The sequence below is a fragment of the Nylanderia fulva genome, unplaced genomic scaffold (genome assembly GCF_048542155.1).
Source record: "Nylanderia fulva isolate GAGA-0341 unplaced genomic scaffold, ASM4854215v1 Scaffold33, whole genome shotgun sequence".
NCBI lineage: Eukaryota > Metazoa > Arthropoda > Insecta > Hymenoptera > Formicidae > Nylanderia > Nylanderia fulva.
The window spans coordinates 716384-739574 of record NW_028190400.1 but is presented as its reverse complement, the minus strand read 5'-3'; the positions used below and the strand labels follow the sequence as shown (position 1 = coordinate 739574).

The 23191-nt window shown below is 28.6% G+C and overlaps 2 protein-coding genes across 5 annotated transcripts; one reads left to right on the top strand and one right to left on the bottom strand.

Annotated features, from left to right (window-relative positions):
* The first annotated feature begins 575 nt into the window (after positions 1–575).
* On the top strand, positions 576–1824 carry LOC114929778 (calmodulin-like protein 4). The gene is made up of 5 exons (XM_029301434.2): positions 576–720; positions 932–962; positions 1043–1174; positions 1237–1419; positions 1501–1824. The coding sequence occupies exons 1-5, from the start codon at positions 718–720 to the stop codon at positions 1599–1601; spliced, it is 450 nt and encodes a 149-aa protein (XP_029157267.2). The 5' UTR covers positions 576–717; the 3' UTR covers positions 1602–1824.
* On the bottom strand, positions 1814–21972 carry LOC114929779 (neuronal acetylcholine receptor subunit alpha-7). Of its 4 annotated transcripts, none has more exons than XM_029301435.2 (9): positions 21849–21972; positions 15388–15524; positions 10870–11024; positions 10161–10344; positions 8195–8411; positions 5636–5770; positions 4503–4681; positions 3853–3988; positions 1814–2927 (listed from the first exon to the last, which is right to left on the bottom strand). In XM_029301435.2, exons 1-9 carry the CDS (start codon positions 21910–21912, stop codon positions 2677–2679), a joined length of 1458 nt encoding a protein of 485 aa, XP_029157268.2. In that variant the 5' UTR covers positions 21913–21972; the 3' UTR covers positions 1814–2676. The 4 variants fall into 4 exon arrangements, with proteins under 4 accessions (XP_029157268.2, XP_029157270.2, XP_029157271.1 ...); XM_029301437.2 differs by having other exon boundaries at positions 3853–3985; XM_029301438.2 differs by having other exon boundaries at positions 2863–2927; positions 4489–4681.
* Positions 21973–23191: the final 1219 nt, after the last annotated feature.

Below are 23191 nucleotides of genomic sequence, written 5' to 3'. Positions count from 1 at the left end.
AAATCCAATTATTGGAAAAATAATAATATCATTTCTGCAATTATTTTCATCAATGTAATTACATATATTAAAAAAAGTTATATTTATTTATAATAGATAATTGCAATTATTTTTAATCCTCAATATATTTTTATTGTTGAATTAATAAAAATTAAAATTCTTCGACAATTGTGATTTATCGTTCGAAATATTTCGTGTGTGATTAGATCAACAGATTTTCCGAAAATTTCATTGAGTTACGATGCCAAAATAGATGTGCATACATCGAACAAGATAATCGTGTATGTGCGGTTAAACGACATTGTATAACATTTAATTCTAGAATATGTATATAAGAGAGCCTTTGAGGGAGATACTACATTCCACTTACTTTTCTGATACCTTTGATGTCGTCTTGGGTCGAAAATATTTCTCTTTTTCGCAACAATTCTTGAAAAACCTTGAAATTGTTCTCTTTCAACTGTATTCGATTGTGAGATTATTTCGCTCTGATATTTGAGTGTTTTGCCAACAGAGAAAAAATGATGCATTTTAAGTTAGTGGATTGGCACGATTGATTTTTAGTACACAATCGCGGCAGATGATGTCGCTCTTTACCAGCGAAAATAGAACAAGCGGGGTTGGGTTATGTCTCGCTCTGTCAAACACCTGTTGTGTCAAAATTGTGAAGAAACATTCCGATATTCGAAAAAGAACGCGATCTTCTTCTAATCAATCATGGTAATTTTAATATAAATTTTCATCAATAAATAATTTAATTAATAAATCTATTTATAAAATACTATAATTTGAAACTACTTGATCTACTTTCATATTTTATACATATAAATTGTCTTTGATATAATATATAGAGTTGCTTTTAGTTTATGAATATATTTAATCTATTTACTTTTCATATATTCACTCAATATTAATAATTATTATATTACAGGCACGTTACTTTAGAGAAGAAGATATAGATGGTATGTTGAGAAGATGTTATCATTGCATATTTTTTGTACACCTTGCATAAATTGAATATTAATATTAATTTTTTTTATAGAGTTTCGGGAATGTTTCTACTTGTTTGCTCGAAATGGCCAGATTCGTACACTTGATGAGCTCACTATAATCATGAGATCTTTAGGGCTAAGCCCAACTATTGCAGAGTTAAACAAATATATGAAGGATAAAGGTAAGTGTTTTTGTACTAATTATCTTTCTTTGCAAATAAAATAAAATCTACCTCAATTCCAGGTGGAAAAATGTCTTTTGCTGATTTCTTGGAAGTCATGCATCTTCAGACTCGTGCAGAGGATCTACCGACAGAAGTGATTAAAGCTTTTCAAGCTGCGGATATCTCTCATAATGGCACCATTCCGGCAAGGCAATTGGCACACATGCTGCTTCACTGGGGAGAACAATTGAGTAGCAAAGAAGGTACATAAATAATTGATTCAATTTTGTTTTTACTATTATTACTAATACTGTTATTGCTTCACATACCATTTTCTGTTACAGTGGAGCAAATCTTCCGCGAGGCTAATGTATCTCTAAATGGTTATGTTAAATATGAAGACTTTGTGAAAATAGCTTGTGCACCTGTACCTGATTATTATTGAATTGTTAAAAGACTCATATTTATACATATATATACATATATTCTATTATACATTTTATATTTTTGCTATGATGAAAGATGACAATGCATAAAAAGGAGAAAAATATCTTATACTTAATAAAATTAATTTTTTTCATACTTTTGTGAAAAATTGTATAACTTAAAAATGTGGTTGTGGGACTTCCATAGTTATTGGATATAATGAATAAAAGCTTATTTCATTATTTGGTCTTTTCATGTTTTAATTATACTTTCAACCCTGTTCAAGTATTTCTTAATTTTTAACGATACATTTATCGTACATTTAGATACCGAGTTTTTTATCTATAAGGAACATTTATTCTAGATCTAAATATTAACATTATATTATATTTTTAATATAACGTATTTTTATGAACTTATGACATCGACAAATTCATGTATTCTGTGACAAATTCGATGCATATATTTATAGCTCTCTTCAGTTACTTTGAAATTATTTGTTCAATATCAAAGAAAAAACAAGAAAATTAATTACATTTTTGACAAATAAATTAGAAAGCAAGCATTTTTTCCGAAAAAAGAGATAAGTAAATTTTAATGCCATAGCAATAATGCTTTATTTTATTCTTTAAATTCATTCCCGGTTAAGAGATAAATATTTCATTTTTAAACGTATATATAATTTGTACAAAATTTATGAATTAAAAGAAACCGATAAAAATTGAAATAAAGTTTGACTCGAAATAATCTTTCATCTAAAAATTCTAACGAAATAATAAGAAATTAAACAACTGAATTGATTTTTATACCACAGAGTAATTTTCCATCAACTTGGAGTATAATGAACATTAAAGTTTCTATCAAATTTTCAAAAATCACTCATTCGTAGACACACCACATATATATATGTATCTCATCATAAAACGAGAAAAACATCCATTTATTCCTTATGTATCAACACGAATAGATCTACTGCAAATTATTTAATCTTTTTTATAAAAAAATAAAATAAAATTATTCTTTGAGTCCAATGATGAAGAAGACATTTTGGCATCATTTAGTCAATTGATATAATCAAATCGATAATTCAACGATTACCCGTCTTTTGATACATCCTGAGTCGGAGGCGAGCCGCATAAAATCACCGCCGTGCTAACGATTGTCGTTAGAAAGAAAACGCACAATAGCGCGCGATCACTGACCAGAGCGACTTGTTTCCAATCTAATTCTGTCCTTTCTCGACGATCTTGCTCTACTAGGCGCCGCTCGTTCCTTTCAATGGTCGCGTGCACTCTTCCCAGGACCCGGGACCATTGTGCCTCAAGGCCGCCCTCCTTTCCGAGATCTGCGCGATCATTCGATATATAATTTGTAAAGCATTGATCGCGCGATGCGAATCAGCTGATTAATGAAATTAATCAAAGGCTAGACGATAATTAATCAGACTATACAATATTTCATGAAAGAAATATGTTCTCAGCCAACAATGCAACAAAAATAGATTAGAGTTTGATTGAGAATACATTATAGATACATATTCATATTGAAATACATATTAGAATAAACATCTTTTTCTAATCACGCGAAAATTAAATATTTTTATAAAATATGTATCATCTTGTGCAAAATATTTGTCATTTCTCATATTACAACAAATTTGAAAATTTAATTATATACGAGAGTTAAGGAAACCAATTAGCAAAATGTAAAATGTAAAGCATTGATCGCGCGACACGAATCAGCTGATTAATGAATATAAGTTAGACTGAATCGAAGACTAGACGATAATTGATCAATCTATAATGTCTCATGTGTAATATCTCATAAAAAGAATATGTTTTCAGCCAATAATACAACAAAAATAGATAAGATTTTGAGTGCATGAAAATACATATGTAATCTTTTTGTAATCACGCCAAAATAAAATATTTTTAGAAAAATATCTAATCTTGTGTAAAAATTGTAATTTTTTATATTACAATATATTTGAAAAAAATCGAAAAATTCGTATAACATTACGATTTGAAAGTAGAATGTAGCTTTTTTAAAAGAATGGCAGAAAAATTTATAATATAAAAATACAAAATAAGAATAAATTAAAACTAAATTAATTAAATTATGCTGATAATAATAATATGTATAATATCAAATAAATTTATTATATGGAGGGTTAAATCAAATAGCGTGTTCTTGTCGTTAAACCATGATGACAAGAAGATAGAAATATTCCGCAACTGTAATCAATTATTTATTACATAAAATAGACTCACCTAGACTAGGACTGCTGCTATTACTATCATCCCTTCTCGATACATATTTAGGAGATATGTGCTGCTCTGGCAGTTCCGATTTGCAGTGCAGTGGACAATTGTTCTTTCTTCTCGAGAATTGTTCCGCCGGTTCCTGCTGATATAACAAATCTCTGTGATTTCAGATTGATGATCGCGCCGTAACTTTTCTATAGAATCTAGTAATAGCGGGGACGCGTTTATAGAACCTATATCAACATGAAACTTTCTCTCTGCGAAGTATAACATGTTTTTTTTCACATATTCTCTTCATCTTTTTATAAATTTTTTTTATATTTTTCTATATAGAGATAGTTAAATTTTTTTCTTTACTTTATCCTTCTATTTTCTTTACGTAACATTAAAGATATCTTCTTTACTTTTTTTTGTAATTTATGTATCTTCAAACAATATCTGCTTTTTCTTTAATTCTGAAATTCTACTTAGGCCATTAATTGGCCGGAAGCTGCGCGACTCTCAGAATTATCATTTGATCGATCGCTGAGAAACGCGCAGCGGAATATTGACTCAATTTTATTATATTCAAATGATTGAGAAACAGACTGCAATTGAAAAAATGCCCCGCGTGTTACAAAGAACAATATCCATGTGCATTACGTTATCCGTTTTACCGATCTATTCTCCTCTTGGAAATTCAGAAATACTATCCTGGCTAATTTGTCTAAGACCAACGATCTCACGATACTCGGCACTCGTATACCCCGTACACCACGATGATGCAAATTCAATGTCACGACCGCCAGACCGGATGCAAACGACACCAGACAAATGCTGACACCGTAATAAAGACCTGAAACCATATGGAGGAAGCTAAAAATATGTATATCAATCAAATAAATATTAATTTATTTTTTTAAGTAAATTTTAAAAATATGCAAATATTTTTTTAAATAAAATATTTTCACTTTTTAAGAATATAAAATAGTGTATTTATATATATATTAAAATACTATTGTACGTATATTATTCAAAGTATGGTTTATACGTAAAGATGATCTTTATATAAAAATATAATAATATGACAAGAATGCAGATGTATACGATAAAAGATATATCGAACGAAATGAGAACGATATGATAATGTTTTTATCTTTTAGATATAAAAATATTCTCTGAAATTTGAATATCATATTTTTTTTATAATTCCCCAAAGATTTTATCTATTATGGTCTCTCTGAATGCAAATCATGGTACCTGTAAGCATTAAACAAAAATCTTTTCTCCGTTTAATTAATGAAATATTGAACTGCTTTTATTCGATTTTCTCGTTATGTTTTGAAGACATTTCTTTTACCTTTGAAGGTAACATTAGCAGAAATAAGACGGTGCTCGTTCTTGTACACGGTTAACCGCGTCTCAAGAAAATCCCAGGTGCATTTTCCCGCGAGTTTTTTAATGAGAAACGGGTAACGAGCAGCTATGACGCTCGAACGGAAATTGCAATCATATCCTGCGTTATATAAAATTTCCGAAAAAATTGGGTGACACTTTTATATCTTAAAGTTTGAAAAAATATATACATGTTTCTCACTAGCGATATAAATTTAAAATAGTGTCACTAAACAGAATGATATTTGCTTGTAAATAAGATTGTATAATAAATCTCTCGTAAAAGAGATAGGGGAAAAAGAAAAAGAGAGAGAAAATATTCTAAAAATATCTTTAAAGTATGAAAATATGTATCTCGGCTTAATATTCGAATGAAAGATTACGGTGGAAAACAGGTTTTTGACTCAATACTCACTTATTAACGGCGTCTTCTCCGTAGGCGGCAAAGTTTCGCGAATGGTCATCAAGAAAACCGTCATGGAGAGAAGGGCCGAGATACCGAGGGTGACTTTCTCTCCTGACTCGGAGGGCACGTAGAACACCAACAGGGCTGAAAAGCAAACAAAGGAGACGTTCGCAAAAGTTTTCCTCTTGTCGCGGAATATTGAATCCGAGATATTCCGCGAAAATTTCGAGCCGAAGTCTCGTGACAAACTTGAGTGTAGTAGTAATCAACAGTGAAATGACATTAGAACGGCAAAAAAAGGCGAGAAAAGACGAGAACGAAGACAATCTCGGAATCGCCTTTCTTTCGAGACTTCGGTGAATTTAAATTTTTTCAGTTTTCTATGCCTTTATTGTGCACGTACATCTATTATGCTTAAATTCTTTATTAATTTATATTATTGATTTTATGTGCTTTTTTCGATAAAATTTTCCGCAATTTCCATTTAAATTTTAATCTTGCAGGAAATATTCATGCAAAGAAAATAAATGATATTGTTTACTTATTATTATTGTCATGTAGAGAAATTTATACACAAACCAGGGAAATAACGCAGTGATTTTTCCGATAATGAAATTCACAATTGTCATTTTAAACTTCTGGACAATAACTATCCATTTTGTCATCGGAAAACTATTGTTGTCCCATTTACCCGACAGTCTCGATTGCTCCACTCGGTCTTATATTCCGTTAGTTTAATATTTACATTTTTATCTTTTTATATCCTTTATGTCTTTTTATTTATGTATTTTTAATTTTCCTAATATATATATATTTTTTTTATTATTTTTATAAAGAACAGTTTCTTCAGATTTTGATCAGTAATTACTAAATCTACAAACTTGATTCGGATATCGAACGAATCCTTGGCAAATTTCTTTCATTATCGATAAACGGCAGCAGCAATGCAATGAAATGCTTCGGTTCATACCATCGTTTCCTTAAAAGGTGACTTAATTCGTTTTCCTTCGTACAAATCTTAATGCGATTAAATCCAGTGGCCGATATTATTTTTCGAGCTATCATTGGCGGACAGAACTAATACTTTTTTGCGTTGATCATTACTTTCACGCCTTTTGTTTCTACGAAAAATACTACATTATCAATAATATTTTATTAATACCATACAAAATTATTACATTCAACTTGTTGCTTTTATAAATTTTAAATCTATCTTTTATTAAAATATTTGTAAATCATATATGTAATAATGACAAAATAATTAATCTAAAATATCAAGATTAATATGAGATTAAGCATAAATATTTGCTACATAATAAAAAATACATCTCTCGTAATATTATTTGATTGCTCTTCGCAGCGAATATTAATTTTATAAAAATTTCAAAAATTGTTTATAACGACGAATTTGTTCAAGATCACTGATCTCTAAAAAGAGAATTAAATACTAGTTTAATTACATTAATATAACATTTACATAATAGACTTGGATTTTCACTCCGTCAATTATCAAATTTTGATTGAAGAGGAGCCGAATAAAGAGATACAAAATTAATTTCTAACTATATTAATTAGAAAATTGAAATAATACTACAAAAGATGTATAATAAAAACTGCATAGCACAAATATTTTAACGGCTTAACTGGCCATTCTTATTTTTTCTAAGAAACAGAGAAAAAAATATATATATAAAAATATATATAAATATATACACTTTTTTCTCTTGTTTTCAAAAATATTTAATATTAACATTTATGACGAGCAATTATAGCTCTCTCGATATTATCACAAAAAGTAAAATTTCTTCTTTGTCAAGAAATTTTTTTCCATAATATTATTCTCAATACTCTTATATATAATAATGTAATTTTATCAAAATTTCGAAGTTTTCAAATATCCATATAAAAACATCGATCGTGCACACTTTGCTTTCTTATCATCCCATAAATCTTAACACATAATTTGATCGCTCGCATAGTTATTAATAAAAACGCCGTTTTTCCTAAGATTACGAAAACTATTATGCAAATTTATTGGATCCGCGTCTTACGCGTTCTCGTAGAGGCAATCTTAATTTTCTTATGCAAGCAAGTCGTAGAGTGCGGAAAGATCGCAAGGGAAAATCTTTATCTAATCTTGTATATGACTTCTCATGCGCGGGCTTCTTCGTAGTCTTGAGGCTTATTTATGAAAACTTCGTAATAAGCTAACGATAAGAACTGTTATTTCTCTTTTTAATAAACGACCCGAGCGATGTTACAGATTTGCGTTACCGGGTCATCGTTAATTCGCATTCGTGAAAATTTATTTAAAAAATTAAATTAGAATTTTTTCATATATCTTCTTTTCAAAAAATATTTAAAAACAGCGTATTCGTGTTCTATTTTATAATCAAGGAATACGCTTTTTAAAATAAAATCGCAGCGAAAAAAATTGTAATGCGAACAGACATTGAAATGATGATTATTATTTTAATATACGAGCGACAAATGATCTTAATACTTGATTTCGCTGAAGACGTTCCTCAACGTTTTAGTCGTGTATGCACATTTATGTAGTCCACTTACCGACGCCGTTGATTAGTATGCAGGGCAGAATCAGGTTGAAGACATAGAACATCGGACGTCGTCGTAAGCGAATCTCGTAAGTGATGTCGGGATACGGTTCTTGACAGCAGGAGTAGTACTCGACGTTTTTACGGGCGGTGAAATCCAGAAGATGGAACTCGCCGTTTGCTTGATAATTACTCACGTCCCCCTTCTCACTCTGCCTCTCCAGCTCGAGCTGATGTCCGCGAAATTTTCACGATATTAATTATGCTTGATTGCGCAGATCCGCCGTCGTTCTCCGTAAAAGCTCCGCGAATTTTCGAATAATAAAAAGTCAACGTCGCGCCGTTCGTTAAACACGAAGGCTAGTTTATCGATTAAAAGTTAAATTGGCAATTGACAAGCCGAATATCTTTCTACTACAATCGAGATCTTTTTGTGTAACAGCTCCATTATCGAGAACTGTTTATACAATACATTTTTATTAATATTGATATAAATCCAGATCTATATTATTTTATTTTGCGGTAACATTTCTATATCAATATATGAAAGAGACTGAAGGATAAATCGAATTTTAAATTAAAATGGAACATTACCTTTCTCTCTTGATTTAGATTTAATGCAATTACCTTTGTTTATTTTTTCTTTAAGTTTATAATTTCCTTTTTAATGTTTTTCGTAGCGAAAATTATGATTTGAAAAAAATACTCGTACTAATTTATTTCAAAAATAAATAATTGATATTAGAAACATTGTATTGCAAGAAATGATTAATGCGCAAAAAGGATTCTCTAGAACAATTTAAGTATTTTAAATCGCGATAACGTTCTCGACCTTTATGCGACGAAGAAAAACGTACCGACGTTACGCAAAGTGTATTCAATGCGGAGAGATAGAAAATGGGAAAACTCTGTGAAAGATAGGCAGAGAGTTCAGCGCGGAAGTGAACGGAACGGCTCTCGTATTGAATTCTTCTCGCGATGCTGGGATTAAGCTCTTCGATCTGCCCGAACCATTTTCACGACTTGGCGGGCCCGCGTTTGCGATTCCACAGCTGTGTTAAGCGTCCCCGAACTTTCAAAGCCGAAGCTCTTCGCTTCACGAACAATAATTTCTTTTTTCTTTTATTTACGCATCGTACATATTGCTGTTACATCCTGCATTATAGTTCTTTTATCTGTATATCTTTGTAATACCAAAAAAATTACTTGCTATTTTAAAACATAGAGACATATAGAATTGTCCACGATATATATTTTCAACAATATATTTAGGAAAGTTTTAAATTTCAAATATAATATTTAAATATTTATATCTCTAATTTCTTTATTTTAAATGCTCCGATTTTTCCTATTTTACATAAATTATATTTTCGTACTTCAATCTTTGAATAACCAATACGATCTTTGATTTTTATCACAGAATATACCGTGATTTTTTAAATAAAAGTGAATGTAATATCACGAAGAATTATGGCTGACTAAACGGTGAATTTAATTTGATTTAAAAAGAAATCTGCAAGATGAACAGTCGCACTAGTCGATAATTACTGGCAAGAAAAATTTTACGTCGCAGTTTTTTAAATACTTTCAAAGTTCTATAATTATAAAAATCGATGAAAAATGTGACTAAATAAAAAATATAATTAAGATTGTCATCTATAATTCAAGAAAAATACTTTTAGTTAAGATGTATCCGAAAACGATATCTCTCTAAATTTAATAATGATAATGAAGACGCATTTATGCACCGATGCAAATTTTTCATTTACATCATTGAATAATTTGTCTCAACGGAATATTAGAAACTCCGGATTTTTAAAAAAGAAATTCGTTAGGGAGCACAGTGACCTATTCTAAAAGCAGATATTCAATTATGTAAATGTGAAACTTTAACAATTTGCATTCGCGCGGATGAAAATCCAGATGTGCAACGTGAAAAGTATAGAATGTGGAATATGAATGTGATGTATGAAACTTACTTGATATCCGTCGTAGGTCCAAGAGGCCCATTTCAGAGCGCATCGTTGTTCATCAAAGGGAAAGAATTCCACGTTTATGTCGCAACTGCTGCGGAAAATACCGTGGCTTAACCAGACAACTTCGCCTGTATGACTGACGATCACGTTTGTATTGATGACCGCTGAACTATATTGTGGATCAGCACTGTAACATTAAAAATGCAACGAAATATAAATTACTTTGTTTTATTTCTTACTCTTTTTTCTTGATTTTTATATTTAATCAACTGTAGAAAATATATCTTTTTAAAATTACTGAAACTTTGAATTATCTTTTCAATTGGAAATCAGCTTTAACCCTTATTTTTTTCTGTCATGTAAAGTATGCTATGCAAAGTATTCCATAAGGGAATCGAGAAAAGTTTGAAAAGGATAGCAAAATTACATAGAGATCTCAAGAGAACACAAATCATTGGCTCCAGTTTGAATATATTTTTTTAAATCTTTTAGAGCCACAATATATTATGAATACATATATAAACTTAGTGAATGCTATAAGATATAGAATATATAACAACAACAGCAAAATATAGGGGTGTACCCCTATGTATTTATAAAATTTATATATAAAATATATGTTAACACATGTCTAAACTTACTCTTGTTAAAATATATTTTTGAATATCAGTTTTTTAAGTTCACTCTATATTTATGCGAAATAATTGCTCACTTGTTGTATAAAATTGTGTCAGGTCGCCAAACACGATTATAAGGAACACGGATTACTTGAATTCCAGCAAATTCCGAGGCATTCCATTTCAAATGATGGTCGGTCCAAACTTGTGTAACCCAACAATTGGTTGTGAGTATCTGGTTCTTTTCATCCTGTAATAAAGTCACAGCATAAATCGCAACTTATAAACAAACGTAAATAAATTATTTATATAAAGTGAATGCTATAAAAAGATATAAAATATATAACAACAACAGCAAAATATAGAGATGTATCCCTATGTATTTATAAAATTTATTTCGATTATTTATATAAAAACTAGATTTTTATTTATTTAATTTTATATAAATTCAAATCTAAAATTTTTTTCAGAAATTGCATTTTTCATTAAATATTGAAGACAAATAAGAAATTCGATACTGGCAGTGATTATCTTTTGAAATGTCAATTATTTTAAAACCACAATATTCCTCTCGACTAAGTCTCAATTATTTTAATTAAAACTCTTCCTCTGACATTTATTAATATATATATGTAAAAATCCTAAAAATATAAAAACGTTAAAAATATATTTCCATTGAGACTTTTAAAATTTGTATTTTTTCCGAAATATCTATTTGTCATTGAGAAGACAAACCGTAGAGTAAATAATACAATTTAAAATGTGTGTAACAAGAAGAGACACGCAAAGTACAAAAGAAAATAGAATTTTGTAGCTAACTAAATATTACCAATAATAAATATATATATATATATATATATATATATATAATCATAAAATTTATAATATAAACTTTAAAATATAAAAAAAATATTGTATATAAAATATCAATATATTAAATATTAAAATGTGATATAAACTATTACTGATCAATTGTATTATTACTAATAGAAAAGTTACAAAATTAATTGCAAGTAATTTACCATAAAATATTTAATTTGTGACGCCTCGAAGAATTACTATGTTATTGAAGAAAAACGGTTGGAATTGATCTGTTTGATTAATTGGAACTCGTATATTTCAGGAAAACGAATTGTCGACATGTACGGTCAGCAAACGCGACCGATGATATATCTTTCTTTCTATTATATAGAAAAAAAATCAACAATCCTTTATAAAATCCGAATCAATTACACAGTTCACATTACATAGTAATTCTATTTTTGCAATTATTTTAATTCAACGTATTTATTTCAGATTCATAAAAAAATAATATAAAATTTAGAAATATTATAAACATTTTATCAAATAAGTTATTGTATACATACAGTTAGCAAATAAAAGAATAATAATAATAAATAATAATAATATTAATAATAATAAATTCAGAAAATTTCTTAAATATACGTATAACAACTGAGAATAAATAAGATAAGAAATAAAATAATTGTAAGAAAAGTCGATTAAAAAATCAAATTATCTAAATAATATATATTAATCTCAACATAGATTTTTTATATAAATTAACTAATCTAAACTTTTATATTTATCAATAAACTTTCAAGAAAAAACAACACGTTTTAATTTATTTAATAAGAATCCAACAGTCTGCTCTATAAAAATTATTTTATAGAGCAATAAATATTAGTTTTTTTGCCGTAAATATCCTAATAACATAAAAAATTGAATTAAAATACATGGAATGATTTTGCGGTATTTAATTGACTCCTGTAATTGTGTGAAATCTAAAACATGATGAATTTCGCGTTATCTCTGTGGAGATTAACGTATGCAATGCTGCATCCGATCGATGCAAAAGTTTAATTAGATCTTGCGTTATTATGTGGCCGGATCGTAAATATTTTAATTTCCAGTTCGCATTCTTTTTTCATATCCTTACTTCGCTCTAATATGTTTCCAAACTTTCAAAAGATTACTCACATCTGACATCTTAAGATTCTTTTAATTCGATTAACAAATATCGAAATAATAACAAATTAAAATGTATAAATAATATTTTTAAATGGTCCATTTTTTTAAATAATTTTGCTTTGATAAATAAGATTATATGTGAAATCTAATAATATATGAAGTATTTTTTTTTCAAAAGAGAAGCTACATTATTCTCGCACTAATAATACTCAGTACCTTCATGCATCATTTTCAATCAAACGGTAGATGGAAAATCAACGGAATGTGTGATCAGCATATGATATAACGATGATATTTTGATTGTCGTGAGGCTATGTATAATATTTCTCTCAACTGTGGAAGTAGGTATGTCGAGAATTTAAGCGGTATTTCGTAGTCGATTATTATTTGACGAATAATCAAGATTTCACGAATCTAAAATTTCGGTACAAGAATTGATAGTCTCTAAATAATACATACATATAATATAATAAATAATAATAAAATAGAAAGAAAGACAAAAAAAATTATAAATGTCAATTTTTAGTTAAATAGAAATTTCTTAAACAGAAAATTGTCAGAGAGGAATCTATAAATACTGATGTTGAATTAATAACGCTTTCTTATAATCACAGATTGAGAATAACGCTTGATTACTCCCATAAACAGTATCCCAGAAAATCGTTGATGGATTTAAAGATTGACTCGATGTGGATCGAGAGAAAGGAAAAGATATTAGATGAAAAGGAGATCGTAATGTATTATGTTATCATTGATGTTATCAAACGAAACGAAACGAAAAGAGATAACAACATATCGAATGATTGAGTATATATTGCGCGATAGATATATATAACGAGCTCTCGTTAAATGGTCCCAAACTCCCTGAGGTGACCGATTGGTTATGCTACGAGAAAGGTTGATCTCGTTATATCGCCATACGCAGAATAAATGTTCAGAAATTTTCCCACCGCGCGCCTTACCTATTCTCACGCCAATTTATCTCGCCTCTCGCCGATTACCATTCGGGATCCCGTCGCGATCGCAGTGTTTCTATTTTCATTCAATACATATTTTTATCAATTTGATTTTATTGTGTTTTGAGATTAATTTAGAGGAAAATTTTTTCGAGATAATATATATGGATCAATAGTTAAAGATACAAAAATTATATGCATATATACCATAAACGTATATTTCCATATGCTTTGAATTCATTTAATTTATATTCGTACTTTGTATTTTTGTTAATATGCAAGAAAACTGGCAAAATGTTAAATTTAACTATTTATTATACATTAAAAAAGTCTATTTATTAGAATTAACAAAGAATATCAATTTGATCAGAATTATTTAAAATATTGGATATGCACAAATTAATTTTTTATCGTAATATTGTCTATAAAAATATATAAGTATATTTTTATAGACAATTGTTAATGCATAAAGAAAATTAATAGTCTAGAAATATATTTAATAAATTAATAGCCAATATATTAAAATAACCGTATACATTAAAAAAGATAATCAACAATTTTATCATATCAATTTTAAACGTTTTTAAGTAATATTTCTGTTCATTTCTTATAGACGACGACAATAAATGTTTTTTATTTCTATCGTTTTGTATTTTTTGTTGTCACGAGTAGATTTTATTAAGAATAAAATCCATTTACTGAAAATTCTGTTCAAATTGCAACGTGCTGGTAAAAGTCTATAGACACGAGCGCGTATATCGTTAAAAACAGAATAATTACATTGTCATATTTTTTATCTCTTGTATTTATTTTATTTTTTATTTTGTAATTTTCATCCCGAGATGTTGTCTTTTCGATTAATACATTACTGTTATTAAGATTATATGAGTATATTTTCTCATGTATTTATTTATATATGCTAATAAAAAATAATTATATTTTCGCGGAATTCTGTAAATATGCATATAAATAAAGATTATAAACAAAAATGAAAGAATATGAAAACATTTTTTAAGAAATCCCGTGATTCCACTTAGCCGTGTTTTTAAAGAGAAATTTTCCAATAGATACATTCTATTTCTTTAATATAATACATTTCCTATTGCCCTCGAACTTAAAGGATTTCAAAAAGTGTGTCGATATTTCCGTTGATGTTTCTATTTATACACAATCATTGATATTGCATTATATATAACACGTGTATACGTATGTTCTGTACGAAAAAAGCTATAATGTTCAATTTATTTCTAACTGTATAAAAATTTACCATTATTGCTCGACGCTTAAAAACATTTCAATTCATAAAAAAATATGGATACTTATATATATCTATTTAATATTTATTACGCGCGTGTCTAGAAATATATATTTACAATCTACATAATTAATTTATACATATATACAGATTCTTGCTGTGTCTTTTTTAAATATAACAAATTCTCTTTTTTTCTAATCAATTTAATATCATATATTAATCATTATTATTATATCATCAAAAGTTTTGGAAAATAAAGACTTTCAAAAGTAGAATTATCCTTAATGTAAAATATGGATACATTAAACATTGTTCTGAATAAGAAAGTATATGCTAAGAGAGAATACTACAAAACGGCCCTTCAGGAGGACCAGTCGCATTCTCTTGTGCCATATATTGGTCTTTAAAATTGTTTGCGCTCGAATACTCACAACATCGATAATGTGATGAAGGGATAGCCCAAAGACCACGACCAAGGGCTGGGACGAATTTTTAGCTGGTCGTACGCCGGCGTCATATCCGTCCAGCAGATGCTTCGTCAGTCTGTATTCGTGCTCGTCACACACACCTAAACATATATGCAAGATGCAATCAATTTTCTAAAATAACTATTTTATTTACTTATTTATTTATTTTAAAGAGTATATAGATATCAATTTAATTTTCAAATTAATTTCTTCACATTGTAAAAAAATTCATTTTAATCGTGATTTAATAAAAAAATATACAGTAAAATTAATACAATAGTTTAGTATTCCATATTATTGCAATAGTATTATTTATTAATAAAATTAATAAAATATATTAAAAATATACGATTTATTTAAACAGATCTTTCTGTTAATGTATGTATTAGATAACTTTCTCTTAATGTATGTATTACATGTATTCATACATATATTTTTAATTTTTAAATAGTAATAACATCACTTTTTTCATTTTAATAGCGACAAAATTATTTCGAATTAAAATACTAAAAAAACTTTATAAATTTAGCTATAATATAGTTCCTTTATGTCCAGTTTAACATTGATTATTCTAGTCAAGATATATTACTCATGAATATTGAAATAATACGCCCTTGAATCTATTCGGCTATAGAAAAGCTTTAATATCTCTCGCTTTCAAGGTTTCAATATTCGTTGTCTTCGTAAGTGAACACTATTGATAACTTAAAAAGAAACAATTTTACAATATATTACAAATAAAGCATATAATGTCGATAGTACAAATAAAACATAAATAAATGTAACAAGTAATGAACTGTAAAGATCGCCACTAATAACTAATCCAATATTCAATGATAAAAGTCGACCAAACTGGCAATAATTCAATTAACGATGTTTAATTGAAATACAACATTTCGACTGTCATTGCAGTCCTTTTCAAGGAAACCTATAAACATTAACACAAAATTATTAATAACACATTTCGTGTTAATGTTTATAGGTTTACTTGAAAAAGACTGCAATCACAGTCGAAACGTTGTATTTCAATTAAATATTGTTAATAAATTGTTGCCAGTTTGGGCGACTTTTATCATTGAATATTAAAATAAATTTATTTTCAAACTAATTTAGTAAAGCATGAATATGTTGTAAATAATATTTACGATAAAGTATGAACATAATATTTTAAATATTTAATATAATTAATATAATTATTAATAATTTTAAATTGATAGAATCGCGGGTGCGCGAGCGCAGTCAATAAAAATTTAATGCAAATATGTAATGTCACAAAAAATAAAGCATCCGTATATAAAGAATTATCGTCGCCCTATAATACAAGTGATACAGTGATATCGAATGGAAAAGTAAAACATGATGAAAATCACTCAGAATAGAGGTTGATGTAAGATCGAACGAACAAGATCTTGAGAATCGGTCTCCAAAAAAAAAAACGATCTCAAAGATTCCTTTCGCCGGACTCTTCTCTCTGATTACCGCTCTCTGATCCGTTTCGTTACATGGATCCGTTTCGTTCATCCATTATAGCGATCGGCTATATGATCAGTAACGTTAGTCTACCCTCATTGAAACCCCCATTGTGCTGTGAAGCGTGGTGAAACCTGTCAGAAGACAGAGCTAATCTCAGCTTGGTCTCATCTTCTCTCGACAACGTAAGTGCAGACCAAGATTCTGCGAGGAAGATAAGTGATACTCGTAAATACCGATCGTAATTAGGAAAGTGAGTTCTTGACCCTATCGATTCTCTAAGAGCTGTACCTTCAAACAATGACTCTTCAAAGGGATTGTTGCCAAAGTGAAATCATAGAAAATTTTATTAATATACAAGGTATCTCCAAAATTAATAATTATTTATATTTTTATACAATTTAATTTTTTATCATAAATTTTTTTATCCAGTTAAGATTTGATTTTTTCCTCAACAAAAATATTAATGCATTTATAATTTTCAACTATTTAATAATTATAATATATTCTTTTTTATTTAATATATTTGATCTTATTCTCTTTTTCTTCACATTCTAAAAGCGATCAAGCACATATATTTTTGATTACATAGCCGCGGAGCTATTTTTAAGAATTTTTTGCCTCGAATACCTACACCTAAATATTTTAGAAGCTAGCATTATATATATAGGTATAATATAAAAAATTACATTATATTCTAATTTTCATTTTATTTAATTGACTTTATATTTACTAATATAATTTCATTATATTCAGTTTTACTATATTTATATTCTTAATTTAAACATTTTTATAGCTTCTCGAATAAGGAGTTTCCCGAGAGAAGTCGCCGAAATATTCCCACAGATCGTGAAATGGGCCGACGTCTGTCACCGCCACCGAGTGAGGTAAATCGAAAAATCTCGCGGATTTATAATGAGATCGCATGTCGGGTGTCGATACTCTATGAGCTTACGGAATATCTCGCGGGAGCCCAACTGAGAATGTCGAATTTCTTCGGGGAGAATGATTCACCATGCGAAGACAGCCATCCCCTATCCCAAAGATTACTCTCCCAAAAGATACATATTTGATTATTCATGTATTTCGAGCGACAGTAAAAGTTAGATGAAAGATCGCAAAACGATAATTAATGAGACCAAATATATAGTTAAATATAGCTCAATTATTATTAAAAATAGATATATCAAAAATATTAATTTCTCTACACAGTAGGAAAATTTGTATTTTCTTATTCAAAACAGTTGAAATTTTTGTGTTAACTATTTAACACATTCATGTATTAATTTAACATATTACTGGTGTGTTAATTGAACTTAAATGTTAAGTTATTAAAACAACTGCAAAAAGATGTAAAAATAAAACACTGTAAATCTATTTTTAATTTTACAGAATAAATATGTTCTATTTTATTAGTGACAAGATTTATTTGTTAAAATTTACAGGAAAAAATGTTGATTTTTTATTTTATAATATAATATAGGAATAATAAAATGTTAAATTAACATATCTTTTTGGTTAATTTTTACATTAAAATTATGTAAATTTTACACAAAATTTATTTGAATTAATTCAAGTTTCGCATTTTTTTGTGTTAAAATCTTAACACAGTATTTGTGTCTCCATTTAACATATCTATATATTATGTTAAATTAACACAAAAATTTCTACAGACCGTTTGTAATATCTGTTAAATTTAACACAAATTTTTCAACTCTGTATAATACTTTACATTAAATTTATTGTTGTAAATGATTATATTATAAATAATTAATGCCAATACAATAAAATACATTATAAAATATCGTTGCTATTAAAATAATAAAAGCTGAAATAATAAATAAAATAAAAAGCTGAATCATATTAATTTTATTTTTCTCTCTTTGATTTACTAGAAAGTTTTAACGTGTTATAGAAACATTAATCTTCTTGCACACAGCCATCCATATAACATTCTATTAATGGATAGACTTCGTAAATGACGATGAAATAATAGCCAGTACTCGGCCAAAGTCTCCTCAAACTCTAACACGCAGTGGCGGATTAAGCATTTTGCCGCCCCTAGGCAGCGTACATTTTGCCGCCCCTAAAAGCAAAAAAAAAAAAAAGATTTAGTACAAAATATCAACAATTTTCTGTTACCCCTGCATTAGCTGGTGAAAACGTAATATATTTTTAAATATTTTCACGACCCCAGAGTGCACCACGAGGAGGTTTGCAGATAGGATTTTACACTCCTTTTTTTTACTTTCTTTATTTTTTTTTACTTTTTTATTTTTATTTCTTTTTTTATTTTTTGTTCTTTTTATCTTTTCTTGTATTTTTAATTTTTTTTATTCTTCTTTTTTATATTTTATATATTTTTTTTAATTTTTATTTCTTTTTATCTTTTTTACTATATTTTTGTTAGTTACTTGTTTTTATTGTAATAATGCTCGGAATTAAAATGAGCGTCGCTTCGTCGCTCGTCGCCTAATATCTCCCCACTACCGCCTACCGCTCGAGGCTTGAACCGGTCGTCAATGGCTGCGTTCAGCAGACAGAGGCGACAGAGCAGATCAGTTAGCGCTCAGTGATTCTTTAATATAATTGGTTCTTGCATTTAGATTTTTGTTAGATCTAAGTGCAGAAACCAATTACAATAAAGAATCACTAAGCGCTCATTGATCTGCTCTGTCTGCTGAACGCAGCCATTGGTATTGGTAGAGTCGTCGGCGGCTCGGCCGTCGGCGGCTCGATCGTCATCGGCTCGGCCGTCGAGCCTCAAGCGGCCAGAGGCGGCGAAAATTTTCTGTCTTCGAAAATTTGCCGCCCCCTCCAATTTGCCGCCCTAGGCAAATGCCGATGTTTGCCTCTAGTGTTAATTCGCCCCTGCTAACACGTAAACCGATTTACTAAATGCATGCGCGGATACGATTCCACGGCAGCGAATATGCAAATTCCGCCGATGTCCCGATCACGGAATTTGATGGCATGGAGGAGGCGTCGAATGGTCCCTTGACGCGACTGATTCGCAAACGTTTACACTACTAGCTGCGACGCAAACATAGCATAACGAAGTCCGGTTAAGACCGAGAACCACACATTGTAGGGTAAGTAAAGCCTCTATTGCGAGGATCCCTTTTTTCAATCCCTTTTGTAGATTTTCTCGATAATTTAACTCTTTCATTTCTTAACCAAAACTATTATTGTATTACAAAATAAATAAATAAATATTTTGTAAATATTATTAAATATATCATTATTATATTAAATATCATTAATTTAATAAAAAAAAACAATTATCTGAAAAAAATAATTTTTTGAATAATTTTAAAACAATGTAAATGATCACTATCGTGATCTAGATTGGAAACAATTAAAAAAAGAATAAAAAATTTACAAAAGAGAAATAACGCGATTTCAATTGGAAACTAACATTATTGAACAACTGGAAGCTGCGGTTAGCATCAAAAGTTCTGTGAGTTTTTTATGATCTTTTATATTTCTTTTTCTCTCTCATCAATTTATACCTATAAAAGTAAAATTCCATTTGAAAATATTCATATGTCTGTGCTTTCACACTTAATTGTCTCATTATTTTTAATAGAATTATCTATCGAAATGTGATAATTTTATACAATCAAAGATATTTATAACAAATATTCATATTTATTAAAATGACTTGATTATTTTCTCAAGGATATTTTTAGAAAAATCTTGTGATAATTTATTAATATACGCGCAAAGATAAATATATATACTGTGCAGATCGTGGCATTATTATAACAAATCTTTGAAAATTTCAAGGTTGGGAGAAATTGTAAAAATCACAAACTGTCGAAGGACACTTCTAAAAACGGCCTCGCAATTCAATGACGTTTCGGCCTTTGGAATTTGGTCGCGTCACTAATTTACATCTCAGACGTCTTTGATATCAGTGGTTGTGTAGTCGTGACAGGCAAAAGCTATGACCAGCTTTGACGCATGACAATATCTAAACAATTCCTAACGTGCTGTATCTTGGTACCACGAGAACCTTGAAACTTTATTGATGGCCTACATCTTTCTTAGCTTCCGAGATTATTGAATATTATAGGAAAAAAAAGAGCAAGTCATTAATTAGCTTTCATAAGATACATTTCAAAAATGGCAACCATGTCTCAATAGTCCTCAATTTTTGAAATATTATTAATATTTCTCTATTTTTATCAAATTAATAGAATTTCTACTCTTAAATAGAGAGCTTAATTTTTAAACAAAAAAATGTTAGAGTATTTTATTAAGTAATTTTAAAACTCTGGAATTATATTTTTTAAATTTATTTCTTATAAATTTATCATTTCCTCAATATATGTATAATTATTTTAATTGAGTATAAAATATAAAAAATAAATATAATATTTTACCAAAAATTTTTTATCTTTTGCAATGTGTATGTACAGAAAATTTTTCATTAAAAGTAAAAGTTTACTACTTAACTAAAAAATTTTTTTACATAAAAATAAAAACTCAACCTATGAAATTAATTAAAAAAAAAGATTTTATTAATTCATTATAAATTAATGAATTTATTCATAATGAATTAATAAAATCTTATTCTTTAATTAATTTTATAGATTAATTCTATTAATTTTTCTTAAAACTAATTCCCGCGCGCGCGCGGATGAACTATTTAATTTTCTCATCATAAAAATTATAATTCAAAAATATCAGTGTATCGATATTTAAAACAACCGCCACAAAGAAAAGAAAAACAATAACAGAAACAAGACCCGAAAAAACTACTATGGTATAATATAATAGTTTTTCAATAATATATTATTGAAGAATGATCATATCAATAATTTTTTTATATTCTTGTAGTTTTTTCGCTATAAATGAATTTATTGCTGCTATTTCATACACAGTTACACACGCATAAATCGATAAATTGAAATGCAATGCTTCGTAAGTGATATATATCGAATGCTCACCATTCCCGAAGGCGATGATCAAGAGAAGACCGTATCGAAGAAATAGGACGAGAGACGGCGACATGGAATTGAGAAGGCCTGCTTAACCGCGTGATCGCCTACGTACGACTGGTATACAGCGGCGGTTTTCAACCATCGTGCAATTTTACCCCTGAATCCCGCGCTACCCCTACCCGAAGGCTCGCGGGTTTCCGAAGGAAATTTCGCGCAGGCGTTCGTCGAAACAATGCAGATATGTACAAATAACGGCCGCCGAAATTCCGAACGCAAAACTTCCGCTCGCGCGTTTTTTCGCTATTAAAGTAAATTTCATTTTTTGTTCGATGCAAAACACGAAATAATGATATCAACACGATGCTGTTTTCGGAAAAATATACGCGAATTACATATATGTATACATATATACATAATTTTTTAAATGGCGACTAGAAATAAATCTTCGGACCAACATTTCTCAACACATTATTTATTGTTCTTGATTGTTTCATCGATCGTAAATAATATATGTACGATAAAAATATAGATATATTATCTTTCAGAAAACTCTATGAATAATTGCTTACTTGATTTTTGCAAGTCGATTGCAAGAGATAAATCTTGGAGCAGGTATTTCTTATTAATGCAGCTTCTTGATAATTGTTCGTTAATCGTCTCTCGTCTTCTTTGTGTAACCATGGATTATTTAAATATAAGTAGAAGTCGCACGCCTGCGCAGTGTCATTCGGGGACTTCTTAAGGCGGATACGCATTTTGTCGCAAAACCAAGTATACGAATGTGATTGGCTGAATCGTGATTTTGTCCAGACTACCTTGCAATGTGTAACTTTAAGATCTTACTGTTAGCTATATATATTATTTAGCTATATTTATTTTTGTTGAAACAGAGATCTAATCAAAAAATAAAACTAAAAAAAACTAAATATATTAAATAAAACTAAATATGTTTTATATAAAAAAATGCCATTTATATAAATCTTTTTAATACTGTTAGCTATATATTTTATTTAGCTATATTATTTTGTGAAACAGAGATCTGATCAAAAAATAAAACTAAAAAAACTAAATATATTAAATAAAACTAAATATATATTTTATATAAAAAATGCCATTTATATAAATCTTGCACAAATTATAATAAAATTATTTTATAATTATAAAACTACATTAATCTAGCAATAGAAAAACATTTGTAACGATATAAATCTGAAATGTAAAATATTTTGTATTCCTAAAAAAATGATTTGCTTTAATGAAGGATATATTTTACTTGCATACATTTCTATACATATTGTGTAAAAAGCATGCTATATAATCAATTTACATAATTTAATGGTGTTAAGAAA

What these genes read in the sequence shown, in the direction of transcription:
- LOC114929778 (XM_029301434.2), top strand. An exon ending in TAGAGAAGAAGATATAGATG is followed by an intron (nt 963 to 1,042) that starts GTATGTTGAGAA and finishes TTTTTTTTATAG; the next exon opens with AGTTTCGGGAATGTTTCTAC. An exon ending in CAAATATATGAAGGATAAAG is followed by an intron (nt 1,175 to 1,236) that starts GTAAGTGTTTTT and finishes CCTCAATTCCAG; the next exon opens with GTGGAAAAATGTCTTTTGCT.
- LOC114929779 (XM_029301435.2), bottom strand. Translation starts at nt 21,912, where the DNA reads ATGTCGCCGTCTCTCGTCCTATTTCTTCGATACGGTCTTCTCTTGATC. An exon ending in GACACAATTTTATACAACAA is followed by an intron (nt 10,345 to 10,869) that starts GTGAGCAATTAT and finishes TTAATGTTACAG; the next exon opens with TGCTGATCCACAATATAGTT. An exon ending in CATACTAATCAACGGCGTCG is followed by an intron (nt 5,771 to 8,194) that starts GTAAGTGGACTA and finishes TTTGCTTTTCAG; the next exon opens with CCCTGTTGGTGTTCTACGTG.